This window comes from Falco rusticolus, chromosome Z, assembly GCF_015220075.1.
Source record: "Falco rusticolus isolate bFalRus1 chromosome Z, bFalRus1.pri, whole genome shotgun sequence".
Taxonomy (NCBI): domain Eukaryota; kingdom Metazoa; phylum Chordata; class Aves; order Falconiformes; family Falconidae; genus Falco; species Falco rusticolus.
In genome coordinates, this window is record NC_051210.1 from 25,051,729 (window position 1) to 25,063,917 (window position 12,189).

Genomic DNA, 12,189 nt, shown 5'->3' on the forward strand with positions numbered 1-12,189 from the left:
TGGAGCCTAAACCAGCATGCTATGATTTATAAGGGAAATGAAGGGCAAAGAAGAATTCTGCAGAGTCCGTGTACCTTTTTTTTTTTTTTAAGTCAGAAACAATTTCCTGACTTAAAGCATCTCCTCTTTTTCCCTTTTTTTCCTGGGATCAAAAGTAAAATACTAACCTACCTGGTAAATACATATTTAGGGAGAAATAACACATATAATGTTTTTTCAGACTAACACTGCTCCAGTAGTGGCACACTGCTTAACAAATGAAAGATCTTTGCAGTTGCCAAGTTACAAGCTGCTTAAAATTATTCAATAGATATAGTGGTCTAACTTCATTCTCTAAATGTAGATAGTATCTTTTACTTTTCCACATTGGATCATACTAGTTTGGGAGTAAAAATGACAACAGATGAAGCTTTGTAGGAAGAGGAAGCAGGTTAATTTAAACACTTCTGAAGTTATCTCAACACACCCCTCTACTCTGAGGCCTCAGAACCTACCTATCCACATCAGCTATATTCAGAATACTTAACATATTGTGGCATGACTGTCATTTGAAAAATAAGTATGCAATCACATTCTGCCTGACACAGCACAAAATATCTCCACTGAAGTGAACTCTTCTTAGAAAAAGAGTATTACTAAATGGGGTCTATATATTAACCTAGCCACATTTGATCAGCTCTATTAGTCATGCATGTCAGATAGGATTTATGACTGGTATAATCACATTTAAATTAACAGCATCTTCCAGTCTTCTTATCCCAATCCTCATGGCACATCTCAGAAGTTTTAAATGGAAGCATTTACAACAACAAAAGTGTGTTTTATAGGCATAACTTGCTCTGCTGAAGAGATAGTTTCATCAAGTGCAGATGCTACTGCATTCACACATTAAAAATGCCTATGTTTCATTACCAGGGCAACAGTTGTGGAGTGTACTGAGGGGTAGAAAGGAAGCAAAAAGTTTGACTACTGCTTTGATGGTTTTGAAGGTCAGATTTTGTAAATCCATCTAGTAACAGACCTTGAAAAAAAACCCCAATAACAAGTATATATTTCGATTAAAATCAGAGAACCTACCTGGCTTCTGACAGAAATTTTATTTTCAGTTCCTGAGGAAGATCTTCTTTACAAGTTTTTACAGCAACAGGAGTTTTATCCTTTAATGTTCCCTTATACACCTCACCAAAATTACCCTGAAAACGAGGCAGGGGGCAGGAATCATTATAAGTAAACAAAATCTTCACAAATATCCAGAATAATAATGCAAACCGCTAATGTAACTGGTACAGAACCCTGAAACGTGTTTATGAAGGCAAATGAGGTTTTCTTCCAGTATCTGCCCCTAACATAATGTATTTCACACCGATGTAGTACTATTACATGGACACAGTGTATGAGTTCTACTTTGACCTTGCTGGAAACAGAAAAATACACATTAATTGTGTAATTACAGTTTTCTCACAAAACCTCTTAGTAACTTCTACAGTCAACAGACACTGATAGTAGTACCTTTTTTCCTTATTCTTACTCCTGCTCTCTTTCATTTTCACACTATGGTATTTTATATATATAGTTTCTAATTTGCAGTCTGTAAGAGACCAGAAAGTGATCTGTGAAACTAGGATAAACTACACCAAAATAAGATAAAAAATTCTCACATATCCAAGAAAGAAAAAAATGCAAAACAAGAAACCCAAACACATTCAATATTAGTTTTGATCATAAATTAAAACTGCTGCAAAAACCCACATTGTTGCATCTGCCCTGAAAAAGCTGTGTGATCCACATTTTTTTTCAAAGCTATGCTCGGCCCTACTCTGTAAGGCATGTGTGTGAGGCCTCAGATTTTTTAGGTCTTCAACAGCATAACTCCAGGTGGGGTAAGTTGTTTATTTTTTTAGCTTTCATAGAAGAAAACAGAAATAATGAAGACCACAGAATAATCTCCATCAGATGTATTTTTTTAATTAAATAAAAGCAAATGGAAAATAAAATTAGGACACAAATTGAAGGAAGAAGGAAAGTGTGGGTTATAGAACAAAACACTGGTATCAATGAAAAAAACCAAGATAAGAAAAAGAAGAAAACTGAAGATCTCACACTTTTAGCTGAGTTTTGTATTTCCCAAAGAATAAATACACCTCGATTTTAAATCTATGCCTGATAAATTTCCACATGAATTCCACTTCTGTGTCCTGGTATCTGGGGCTGCATGTGACTTCAAAAAATAGTAAATCTCTGCTAGAAATGTTTTCCTGTCTTTCCTGACTAATGAAGATGTCATTACATTATGCATTTGAATATGGTATTTTATTGCCAAAGGAAGAAGACAGACAAGGGGAAAAAAGAAACTCACAGATGGAAAAAAGATAATGTGCTGCTAGCAACAAGGTAAGAAATTTAGGCCTAAACGCAGCTTTCCAATACTTTATATACTCTAGGATGAGGAAGACATACCTGGCAAGCAAGGCCATAACCTATGATCTACAACAGCAATCTGCCTTTCTAAAATAGCACTTCTAGAGGCCAGGACACCACCTCTGATATCTAAAGTGGCATGAGGTACCCATAGGTGAGAAGCTGTGTCATTCCCAACACACTTTTCCTCAAGCCTTCTGGTCAGAAGTATTTCACAGTGAAAGCTGAACCAATGTTAAGGACTACTTCAGTATTGAAAATGGTTTTCTTCTTTATTGAAAAGATTTAATTATTGTGCATATAGATAGATAGACAGATAGATATAGATATGTTTTTTAATAAAACATGCTCCTTTCATACAGCTTTCATTTTGTGAGTTATTATAGAATTAATAGTAAATAAACAGACCATTTACTCCTGAGGTGAAGGAAAATCTTCGTCTTTTCTAAAGTTTGCATGGTCTTCTGCCTTAGGCTTTCATGGTTTTCCTCATCTTTTCCAGGACACTCAAGACTTATAGACCCTCAGGTTTCTCACTTCCATAGTGAACAGCTGTGTAGTTTATTTAATATTCTGTCATACACATGCTGATGGTCCTTTCATTTTTACCTTTTCTAGTCTGACTGTATTTTTAGAGAGGGATGCATAACAGATTTGTACTGTGTTCCAAGACAGTTTTTATCCTGTTCTGTATTTTTTAAAGAATGTATCCTTCTACAATCACTTTTAAGCATCAAGTTGTCTCCAATCAATGTTAAAAATGCTCTGTGCCAAAAACATGCAATGCACGTGTAAATTCAGTTTAGTAAACTAATCAATTTTCAGATTGCTTTAACTTTCTTTATTCATTAAAACTAATTCATATTTACTTTTTAGCATGACAAAGTTTTTTTTAATGCCTGAAACATCTTTATTTTTCTCCCCTGATACTATTCTGTTTAACAATGTGAAGCTGTCATGGTACATTATGTATTTTGTGCAGACACAAATGCTATGCAGACCCAGCTCTACCTACCAAGAAATAATATTTTTTGTCATCTCATTGCCAAAAAGATTTTATCCTGGATAACAGAATTTTCTGACAGTACTGAATTCCCCCATTTCTTGAACAGTTTATCAATTCTTTCAGTGTGTATCATAGTAAGAAGGCAATTATTGCTTTCACTTGTCTCCCCCTCATTTAAGCCTGTTTTTCAGTTTTCGGGAAATCTTTTGGAACACTGCATCCAAAGTGGCACTTGAAACTAACATAAAAATATTAGTTATATTATTAGCATATAAATAACTAATATAAGTGAGGTATGGGGCTTACCTGACTTTAAAGACTTATAGCTCCTAAGCAGTATTTGTGACATAAACTACACTACCAAAAACTTAATTTAATACATACATGATTGTGAAGTTACATTATATTCAATAAGTCATACAAAAGCAATGAAAATTTAACAAATACTGATTTAATAATCTTACTATATCAATTTTTAATATAACTTTTATTTATATTAAATATAAATATAAAATATTTATGTTTTTATATTTTGCAGCATTTTTGGTAAGACTACGTGAAGTGAAACAGCCACATCACGCTTTATAGAAATCTAGTTAGCTTATGGAAAATATGTATGCTAGTTGAACACTTTCAGCACACACATTGTATCATTTACCAGTTAATGTGACATATTTATTTAAAGCACAATGCTGTATCTTGTGTATTTAAGAATTGATATAAAAATTGCATACCACAGTAATTTAAAAGATAAGACAAACAGGAAATATCTAGTCTTAATGATTAATATATATTTATTTAAATGTTGTTCAGCTTACTTCATTACTTACCTTGCCTAGTAGTTCTCCCAGTGTGACATCTTCATGATTGAGAACCCATTTCTTATCCTACCAAAAGAAAAGGAAAGAAGAATTTTAAGTCTGTGCAAATACGTAAGGTACAGTTTCTGTAAGATACGTCTCAGTAGAAGTGGAGCTAAAGAAGCATTATATTCAGACTGCTAAATAAAAAGCTTGCCAGGAAGTTTTAAATCTAAATGTTTACAAAACAGAGTTTAGAAAACTTGCTATACAATAAAATATTGAACTATACCATATAGCAAATTTCCATCACAAGTTTAAGCCTACAATATGACAGTATGTATGTAGATAGACCACTCTGCAATTTTTCACACAAGCTCTGGAAATGGTAACTAGCACCCTGTTTTTAAAGTTACTTGAGTCAAAATCAGAAAAGAAAACTTCATTTTAGTATATAGAATAATTTATTGCTGTATCAAAAAAAAATAATATTCTCCTCAGCATGTATGAAAAAGTACTGATTTTTCTACTTATTAACAAGACACGTATTTGCACCTCTTACATCTTCTGTGGTAGCTTGAAATATTACAGGCAACTGCTTGAAAAGACAACATAACAAATGCCAGTTAAAGTATCTCTTTGCTGCTGCTGACCAACACTGCAAATATTCTTCAACAGTCTAAAGACATATGAAAACAATTATAAACTTCTTGCTGCACAGATGTATTGAATAAACACTTCCTTAAAATGCTACAGTAGAGTATTTTAAGTCTAATCCATATTTACTATTTTTCCATTTTATTTCTCTGTTAGCACCTCATCTACTTATCACCTCACATTGTTAGTGCTTCTAATGTTAGTGGTAAGGTCCTAAGCATTCTTTATTACTAATGAAAAAGGCAAATATCTAAACAAGCTTAAGCCAAGTCATTAAACGATTTCTCATTTAAGCTCACAGAAAACCAAGCCAAACTGGTGGCTCTGAAGTACACCTAACATATATCAGATTACCAGGTTTTCTGGACCATGCAGGACCTGCAGTGATCCTGACCGGAATACTGTTGTAAACCAAAGTGTCGCTGATCCATACATCAGCTAACTGGAGTGAGCACAGGTCAGTGACGCGCTGCACAACCTCGGCATCAGGATGAACTCCACCAGCACACTGCAACGGAGCCTGCAGGGAGCTCCTGCTGGGGACCAGCCATTGCACCACCTGTGTGGCCTTGCCTTCATTTGCAAGTGCTCCAACAAGTTCTCATGTGGGCATCCTTTCTGTTTGCCAGTAGAAATAATGGACAGAGTTGTTTCCTTGTAAGGAAGTCCTGTTATAGCTTAAATGACCCAAATGTGAGAATCTCTGTTACAGGCAGGGAGTGCCTGGCATGCTGCATGTGGATCAGTGGCCCATTCAATCCTACACCCTCCAGGACTCCCACTGTCTAAAGGCATGCAAGATTGTCTACGCTATTCTCTCCTTACAATCTTAACTCTATAGATAGCATTTTAAATTATACCTTACAGACTCAGAGTGCCTCTCTTACCGGGATCGTAACAGTACCTCCTGGTGCAAAATGGGAGTTTTCCAATTCGTATAAGTACCTAACAGCAGGGTATGAAGAAAAGGGAGCCAGACTCTTCTCAGTGATGCTCAATGACAGGACATGAGGCAATGGGCACAAATTAGAAAACAGGAAAGTTGTTACAAACATAAGGAAACATGTTTAGTGTGAGGGTGGTCCAACACCAGAACAAGTTACTCAGAGAGACCTTGAAGTCTTCAGCTGTAGAGACACTCAAAACCAAACTGAACACAGTGCTGGCAAATCCACAGTAGCTGAACTACTACTGCCCGAGTTGAGGAGTTGGACTACACAATCTCAAGAATACCCTTCCAACCTAAATGAGCCTGTGATTCAAAGACAGAGAAAAATCTCCTGTAAGTAAACAGACAATAGAATCACAGAATGGTTTGGGTTGGAGGGGACCTCCAAAGATCATCTAGTCCAACCACTCGGCTGTGGGCAGGGACATCTTTCACAAGGTCAGGCTGCTCAAAGCACCATGCAACCTGATCTTGAACATGTCCAGGGATGGGGCATCCACAGCTTCTTTGGGCAACCTGTTCCAGAGTCTCGCCACCATCACCATAAAAAATCTCTTCCTTTCAGTTTAAAACTGTTGCCCCTTGTTCCGTCACTACAAGTCCTGGCAAGAAGATTCTCTCCATCTTTCTTGTAAGTTCCCTTCATACAGTGATAGGCCACAACAAAGTCTCTCTGGAGCCTTCACTTCTCCAGGCTAAACAACCCCAACTACCCCAGCCTTTCTTCACAGCAGAGGTGTTCCAGCCCTCTGATCATTTTTGTGGCCCTCCACTGGTCTCAATCCAGCAGATCCATGTATTTCTTGTACTGGGGACCCCAGAGATGAAAGCAGTACTCCAGGTCGGGTCTCATGAGAGTGGGCCAGAGTGGGAGAAGCCCTTCTCTCACCCTGATGGCCACCCTTTTTTTGACGCCACCCAGGACAGGGCTGGCCGCCTGGGCTGCGAGCACACATTGGCAGGTCGTGTCCAATTTTTCATAAACCAGGATCCTCAAGTCCTCCTCTGCAGGAGTGCTCTCAATCCATTCATCACTCGGCCTGTCTTGATACTGGGCATTGCCATGACCCAAGTGCAGGACCTTGCACTTGGCCTTGTCGAGTTCACAAGGTTCCCATGGGCCTTCTACTCAAGCCTGTCAAGGCCTCTCTAGATGGGATGCCTTCCCTCTAGTGTAACAATTGACTACTCAGCATGGCGTCAACTGCAAACTTGCTGCGGGTGCACTCAATCCCACTATGTCATTAATAACAATATTGAGCATTACCAGTCCCAATATGGACCTCTGAGGTACACCACTTGTTACTGATCTTTGCCTGCAGCCATCCAGCCTGTTCCTTACCCATCAAACAGTCCATCCACCAAACCCATCTCTCTCCAATTTAGCAACAAGGGTGTTGTGTGGGGAATTTGCTTTTTTGTTATAGGAGGAACTTGCCTGTAATATGCTATGTGAAGCCATGTTATATGCTGAGAACCAAGTATTACATAAATAAGAATTCTGCCAAATACTGAATCCTAACAGAAAGCATTGCAACAGTCAACATTGCCTTTAACATTATGCATAATTATTATTTTTTTAGTTATTAGTGAGACATGTAAACAATACGGGAAATTTTGACTCCCTAGGTAAGAAAGCCATTTTAAAAATCTATCTAATATATTTATATACTCATCCCTGCCATGGCTGAATTCTAGGTCACTATTACAGAACATTACGTATGACCAGGGTACAAAGCTTTACGAACAGCCTTTTCTGTAACATAAAGCTTGAGATCACCTTAAAAGAAGGTGTAATACATTATTTTTTTTTTCAAACTGTGAAAATCTTTCTTCACCTTCAGATGGGGGCTAAACCTTTAACAAAACGTTCCCCACTGGCAGCACTGTGAATCCAAACTATTTCCTTTGACCTACACAAACCATAAAGTCTGCTGTCAACTCCTAAGGAAGGTGCAGGCTAGTACTGACTTCTGTTTCCCTGTTTTTGCAAGGAGAAAACCATTCAGCAGGTAATCCAGAGACGTTCTGGGTAACTGAAAGAATTAAAGGATTACAGAAGATTTATGCTGCACAGTGCACCTTGCTGGGAAGGTGGCAACTCATTACTAAGATCCACATTTGACTGAGTTGAATTTAGCAGAGGAAAAAAAAGGGCAGAGGGTGGTGGTGGTGGTGAGATCATTGCTGTTGCAATGTCTATGCTTTTTTCTTATGCATAACTTCATGAAATCACACAGACCATTGTTCTTGTAAACTGTGCTCAGTGCACATTCTAGAGACTCTTGAATACCTCTATTGAGCCAAACTTCCAGCACCCAACTCCTGTCAGCCCCTCACATGAATTCTTCTACCATACCACCATGCTCTGTAAAAGGGATCCATGCTTTGCCATTCATTTTCCCTGGGTGAGGTACTGGCAGCCTTGTGAGGAACTCTGCAATAACCATGAATTTATTTTTCTCCCATACATATTATTGATTAAAAATACTGCCTCACTGATCAGACATCATAAGTAATGTATTTCCTTCATCTCCTCTTCTCAATTTTGCTAAAAATCGTAAATATTCTGTTCGCTACAGATTTTCTAGATAATTTTTTCTGATTGGATGTCTCATTCAGAAGCTGTTACACTAGAAACAGGATGTGCTATCAGACTGCACATTTTCCTTTACCAGTAAGGCTCCAGTTTAAGAAAACAATTTACAAAGGAAGCTGTAAAGAAAAAACCCACACAATGACTACTTGGAGGTATTAACATAATAGTTCTTAACAATGAAATAAGTACTGCAAAACCCAACAAGTTATAGAATTAAAATTTAATGGATTTTTTTACCACTTAATTCCAAGGATTCAGTACTTCAGTGCATGATTTTTTGAAAATATTGACATATCATTGCAAAGGCTTGTTTATGAAGAAAAAATCTGACGCATAATCATTCAGAGGACTGATTAAAGAAAACAGCACCATCAACTGGAATCAAATGATCTGTTGAAGGATTTGTTATCACTGTATCAGGAAATTATACCAGTGTAATCCATTCATTACATTATCATGGTTCTGCCAGATTTTTCACAAAGAATTATTCAAAGTTTGATCAGCTTTGTTACTGAAGTTCTTGTGCTTGGTTTAGAAAGAAAAATCTTTATTGATGAATGTATTCAAATTGTGCTGCCCTGCTAGTATCAGTTTCACAAAGTATCAGTAAATGAATATTCATCTCAATGGTACATAAATTGACAGTTTGCTGCTTATAAAAGCTTTCTATGAATGGAAATCTTTAATTACTTTTGTAGGTATACACACTACATCTTAGATTTAGGTGACTCATCATACGTGTCACTTCTACGGCTACATGGGCTACATGGCTCAGACAGCAGACTGAAAAGGTGGCAGGTACTGCTTCAACAAGCTTTCTGCTGCTGGCTGGAATCGCTTCAGAACTGTTCTTTCACTTCTCATCAGGTAACACCTGCACAGACCTCAAAAGCAGACAGCTAAAGGAAGCGATGCAATCCTTGGCATACTGCACTCTTTTTGATTGCACTTCTCGCCGTTCATTTAGTCTTTTAACTTGTATTTGCAATGGAACCTGACACCAGGAACAGACAGACAACCCACATGAGATTTGCATAAGATATGTACTGTCACACAATTAACACAACAGAAACTGTACCCCAAAACTTCTAATTTCTCTCCCCTCACCCTCCTTTCCCTGCCTCTTATATAGCCTTCACTTTGTGTGCTATCATTGAGCTTTCGGATAAAGAGATGGCAGCTTTCATAGTACATCCTACTCCTTTGAAAACTAAACTAATTCACTTGAGGATACTTTTCGAAAGAGGAGAAAAAGTTCAGGTTGCTGCAGGACATTTAGTACTGTAACGCCTATGCAGAGAGAAGTACTTAAGCCCTAGCACTAGCTAAGCCTGTAATTTTCTCCTAAGACTGTAATTTCCTCCTAAGGTACATGACCCCTTATGCACTGAGAATAGAGGCTGGAAGCCTAACTCAGAGCTTTGTATTCTGTGACGGTAGTGAAGCACTTCCAACTATGGTCCCTAAGCCCCTCTGTGAATTTAACTCTGAACCTGCAGATGGTCCCTCTGTCCCGCAGCACTACTCAAGTTGAAGAAAGCATTTCAAATATAAGCATTAAGTTAAAAAAGCTGGAGCTTCACATACATTAGTTTTATCTAGTATCTTAAGGCACTTATGCAGTGATATAACCCCTGTTAAACTGCACCAAAGCGGTTTTCTCAGCAGACAGTAACAAAGAATCTAAGAGAAGAGATGCTGTCACCTACATCATACCAGTATACAATTCTGGCATTAAAAATGAAACTAACTCAATTTTCTATTTTTCAATGTGTTAGAAATCCATTTAAATATTGTTTCAAAACAAAGTGTCACTTGTCCACATAATTAACTTTAATTAATGAACTATAATATGAACAGTACTGCAAGGTGGATAGTAACAAGGACAAGCCTGTTCCTACTGCAACTATGTTGTCTCACCAATTCTGCTCAAATAGCAGAGTTATGTCATCATTCAATATTTTCATTGCTACCAATAATTAAATAGATCAATTAAGCACACAAAGGAATGGATGCATATTAGCATATCATAAGCAAAAGTTATAAATTAAGTCATGTCTTTTGTCTTTTTTCTGTTGGTTCATAAACTACATAATCTTCTGTAAGTGCTTAACACTGATCAGGAATAGAATGTAAGTATTTCTCCAGTTAAATGCTGTTACTCTACAGATTCATCATGCGTGAGAAAGATATTGAAAGTTACAAAAGGAATGTGACAGCAAAATGGGGAATAAAAATAATCTTTAGTGTAGGTATAGATAAATAGTCACTGTAATGCCCATCAGTCTAAATCACAGAAATTCTCACTTCAGTAGAGTTTCTTCTAAACCAAATAGAGCAAATCCATACATTTCCATACCTAATCATAAACTAAGCTGAATGACAGAGGACGGGACTCCTGTTAATGTCACTATTATTCCCCCAGAAAGAAGCTGCTTACGATGTAGCCCTCTTCTTGTAAAACTACTGTAAATTTTTACCTCGTGCTTGTTCACATTTTCCTGTTGTTAATTTTGGGCACTTTAGACAAATCCAGTTACAGAAATTAGTGCTTGAGCATATTTGGTTTTGCTTTATGATATACCTTATTTCCAAATGGTATTACTTAAGAAATCCAGAAACTTTACCAAATTCTCCTTTATTTATGTTTTCTGGTTTCCCCCAGGAGGGGAAACTGAATTACATGAATGCCATACTTCTCAGCCAAGCACAAAAACTGGTGTGGCTCAGCTCAGACAGAGCTTTAGTGCTTCTTAGGAGATAACCCTTTATCAGACATGAGGACATACTTGACAAAAGCACGCCTTTGAGATTCTCTATGGAAGAATGCCAGGGAAAAGACAAGACACCTAAAGGACAGGAAGGTACTGCCTCAAAGTGCCACTTCTTTGAAGGAAAGTGAAAGACACACAAGAACCCTACTGAGACTGCTCCCGTTAGTACATGGTTGTTTCCACAGCAGGCAAAGAGGTTCCTTCTTCCCTGGATGGGAAAGGTATTAATGTCTTCTGAAGCCACATCCTCCCACCTATTTTGTTCAATGGTATTACCACTCCCTGCTTATTCTCGTTAGTTACAGAGCAGCTGGAGCAGCAGTGTGTAGGTAGAGAGGGCTGGTTGCTCCCTGGAGCTAAGCAGCTGCAGGGGACCTCAGCTGCAGGAGCCAGCAGGGCTGAGGTTCTCCAGTCAGGACCCACCGTGCTGCCCTCAGTGACGGAGCAGGGCAGCCTGAGCAGTCAACCTCAAGTTCAGATCGGCCAAGTCTGTGGTGATAAAGCAGGTCTGGGGTCAAGCTGGGAGGTCAGCCTGTGGGTCAGGGTCAGAGGGAAGGCGAGTGAGAGGGACCAGCATCAGACACAGCCCCATGACCGAGGCGGTGCTGAGGTCAGTCCAGAAGCCAGCCAGGGGTCAGGGTCCCGGCGCAGATGAACAGGGTGCATGGCCAGGCACAGGCAGGGCTGTGAGGCAGCAGAGCTGGGCCTCCGGTGGGGCTGAGCAGTACAGCCTCAGCTGAAAGCGGCTCCCATGGGACAGGGTGCGACCCTGCCTGGGACCTTCTCCCCAAGGGGGTGAAGCCTCCAGCTGAGGTCTGGAAGGAGCAGCCCTCAGCAGCATTATTGTATGTTGGTCCTGAGCCCCAGCCAGGAGTGGAGATGCTCTCAGGGTCCTTACTGAGCCAGCTGTTTACTAGTAACACGTCTGGCATCCTATCACTGTATCTAACCTTTGGATATAATGCTAGATCTGATGGCCAAACACT

General features: G+C 38.7%; 1 protein-coding gene across 1 annotated transcript in view; it reads right to left on the bottom strand.

Moving 5' to 3' along the window:
- FER (FER tyrosine kinase) overlaps positions 1-12,189 on the bottom strand; it is a 189,897-nt gene that overhangs the window by 69,471 nt on the left and 108,237 nt on the right. Inside the window, exons 13-14 of the mRNA XM_037373844.1 lie at positions 4,255-4,311; positions 1,078-1,193 (exon numbers count right to left, since the gene is read on the bottom strand). Coding sequence (XP_037229741.1) covers positions 1,078-1,193; positions 4,255-4,311 — 173 coding nt within the window. The remainder of the gene's footprint in view (positions 1-1,077; positions 1,194-4,254; positions 4,312-12,189) is intronic.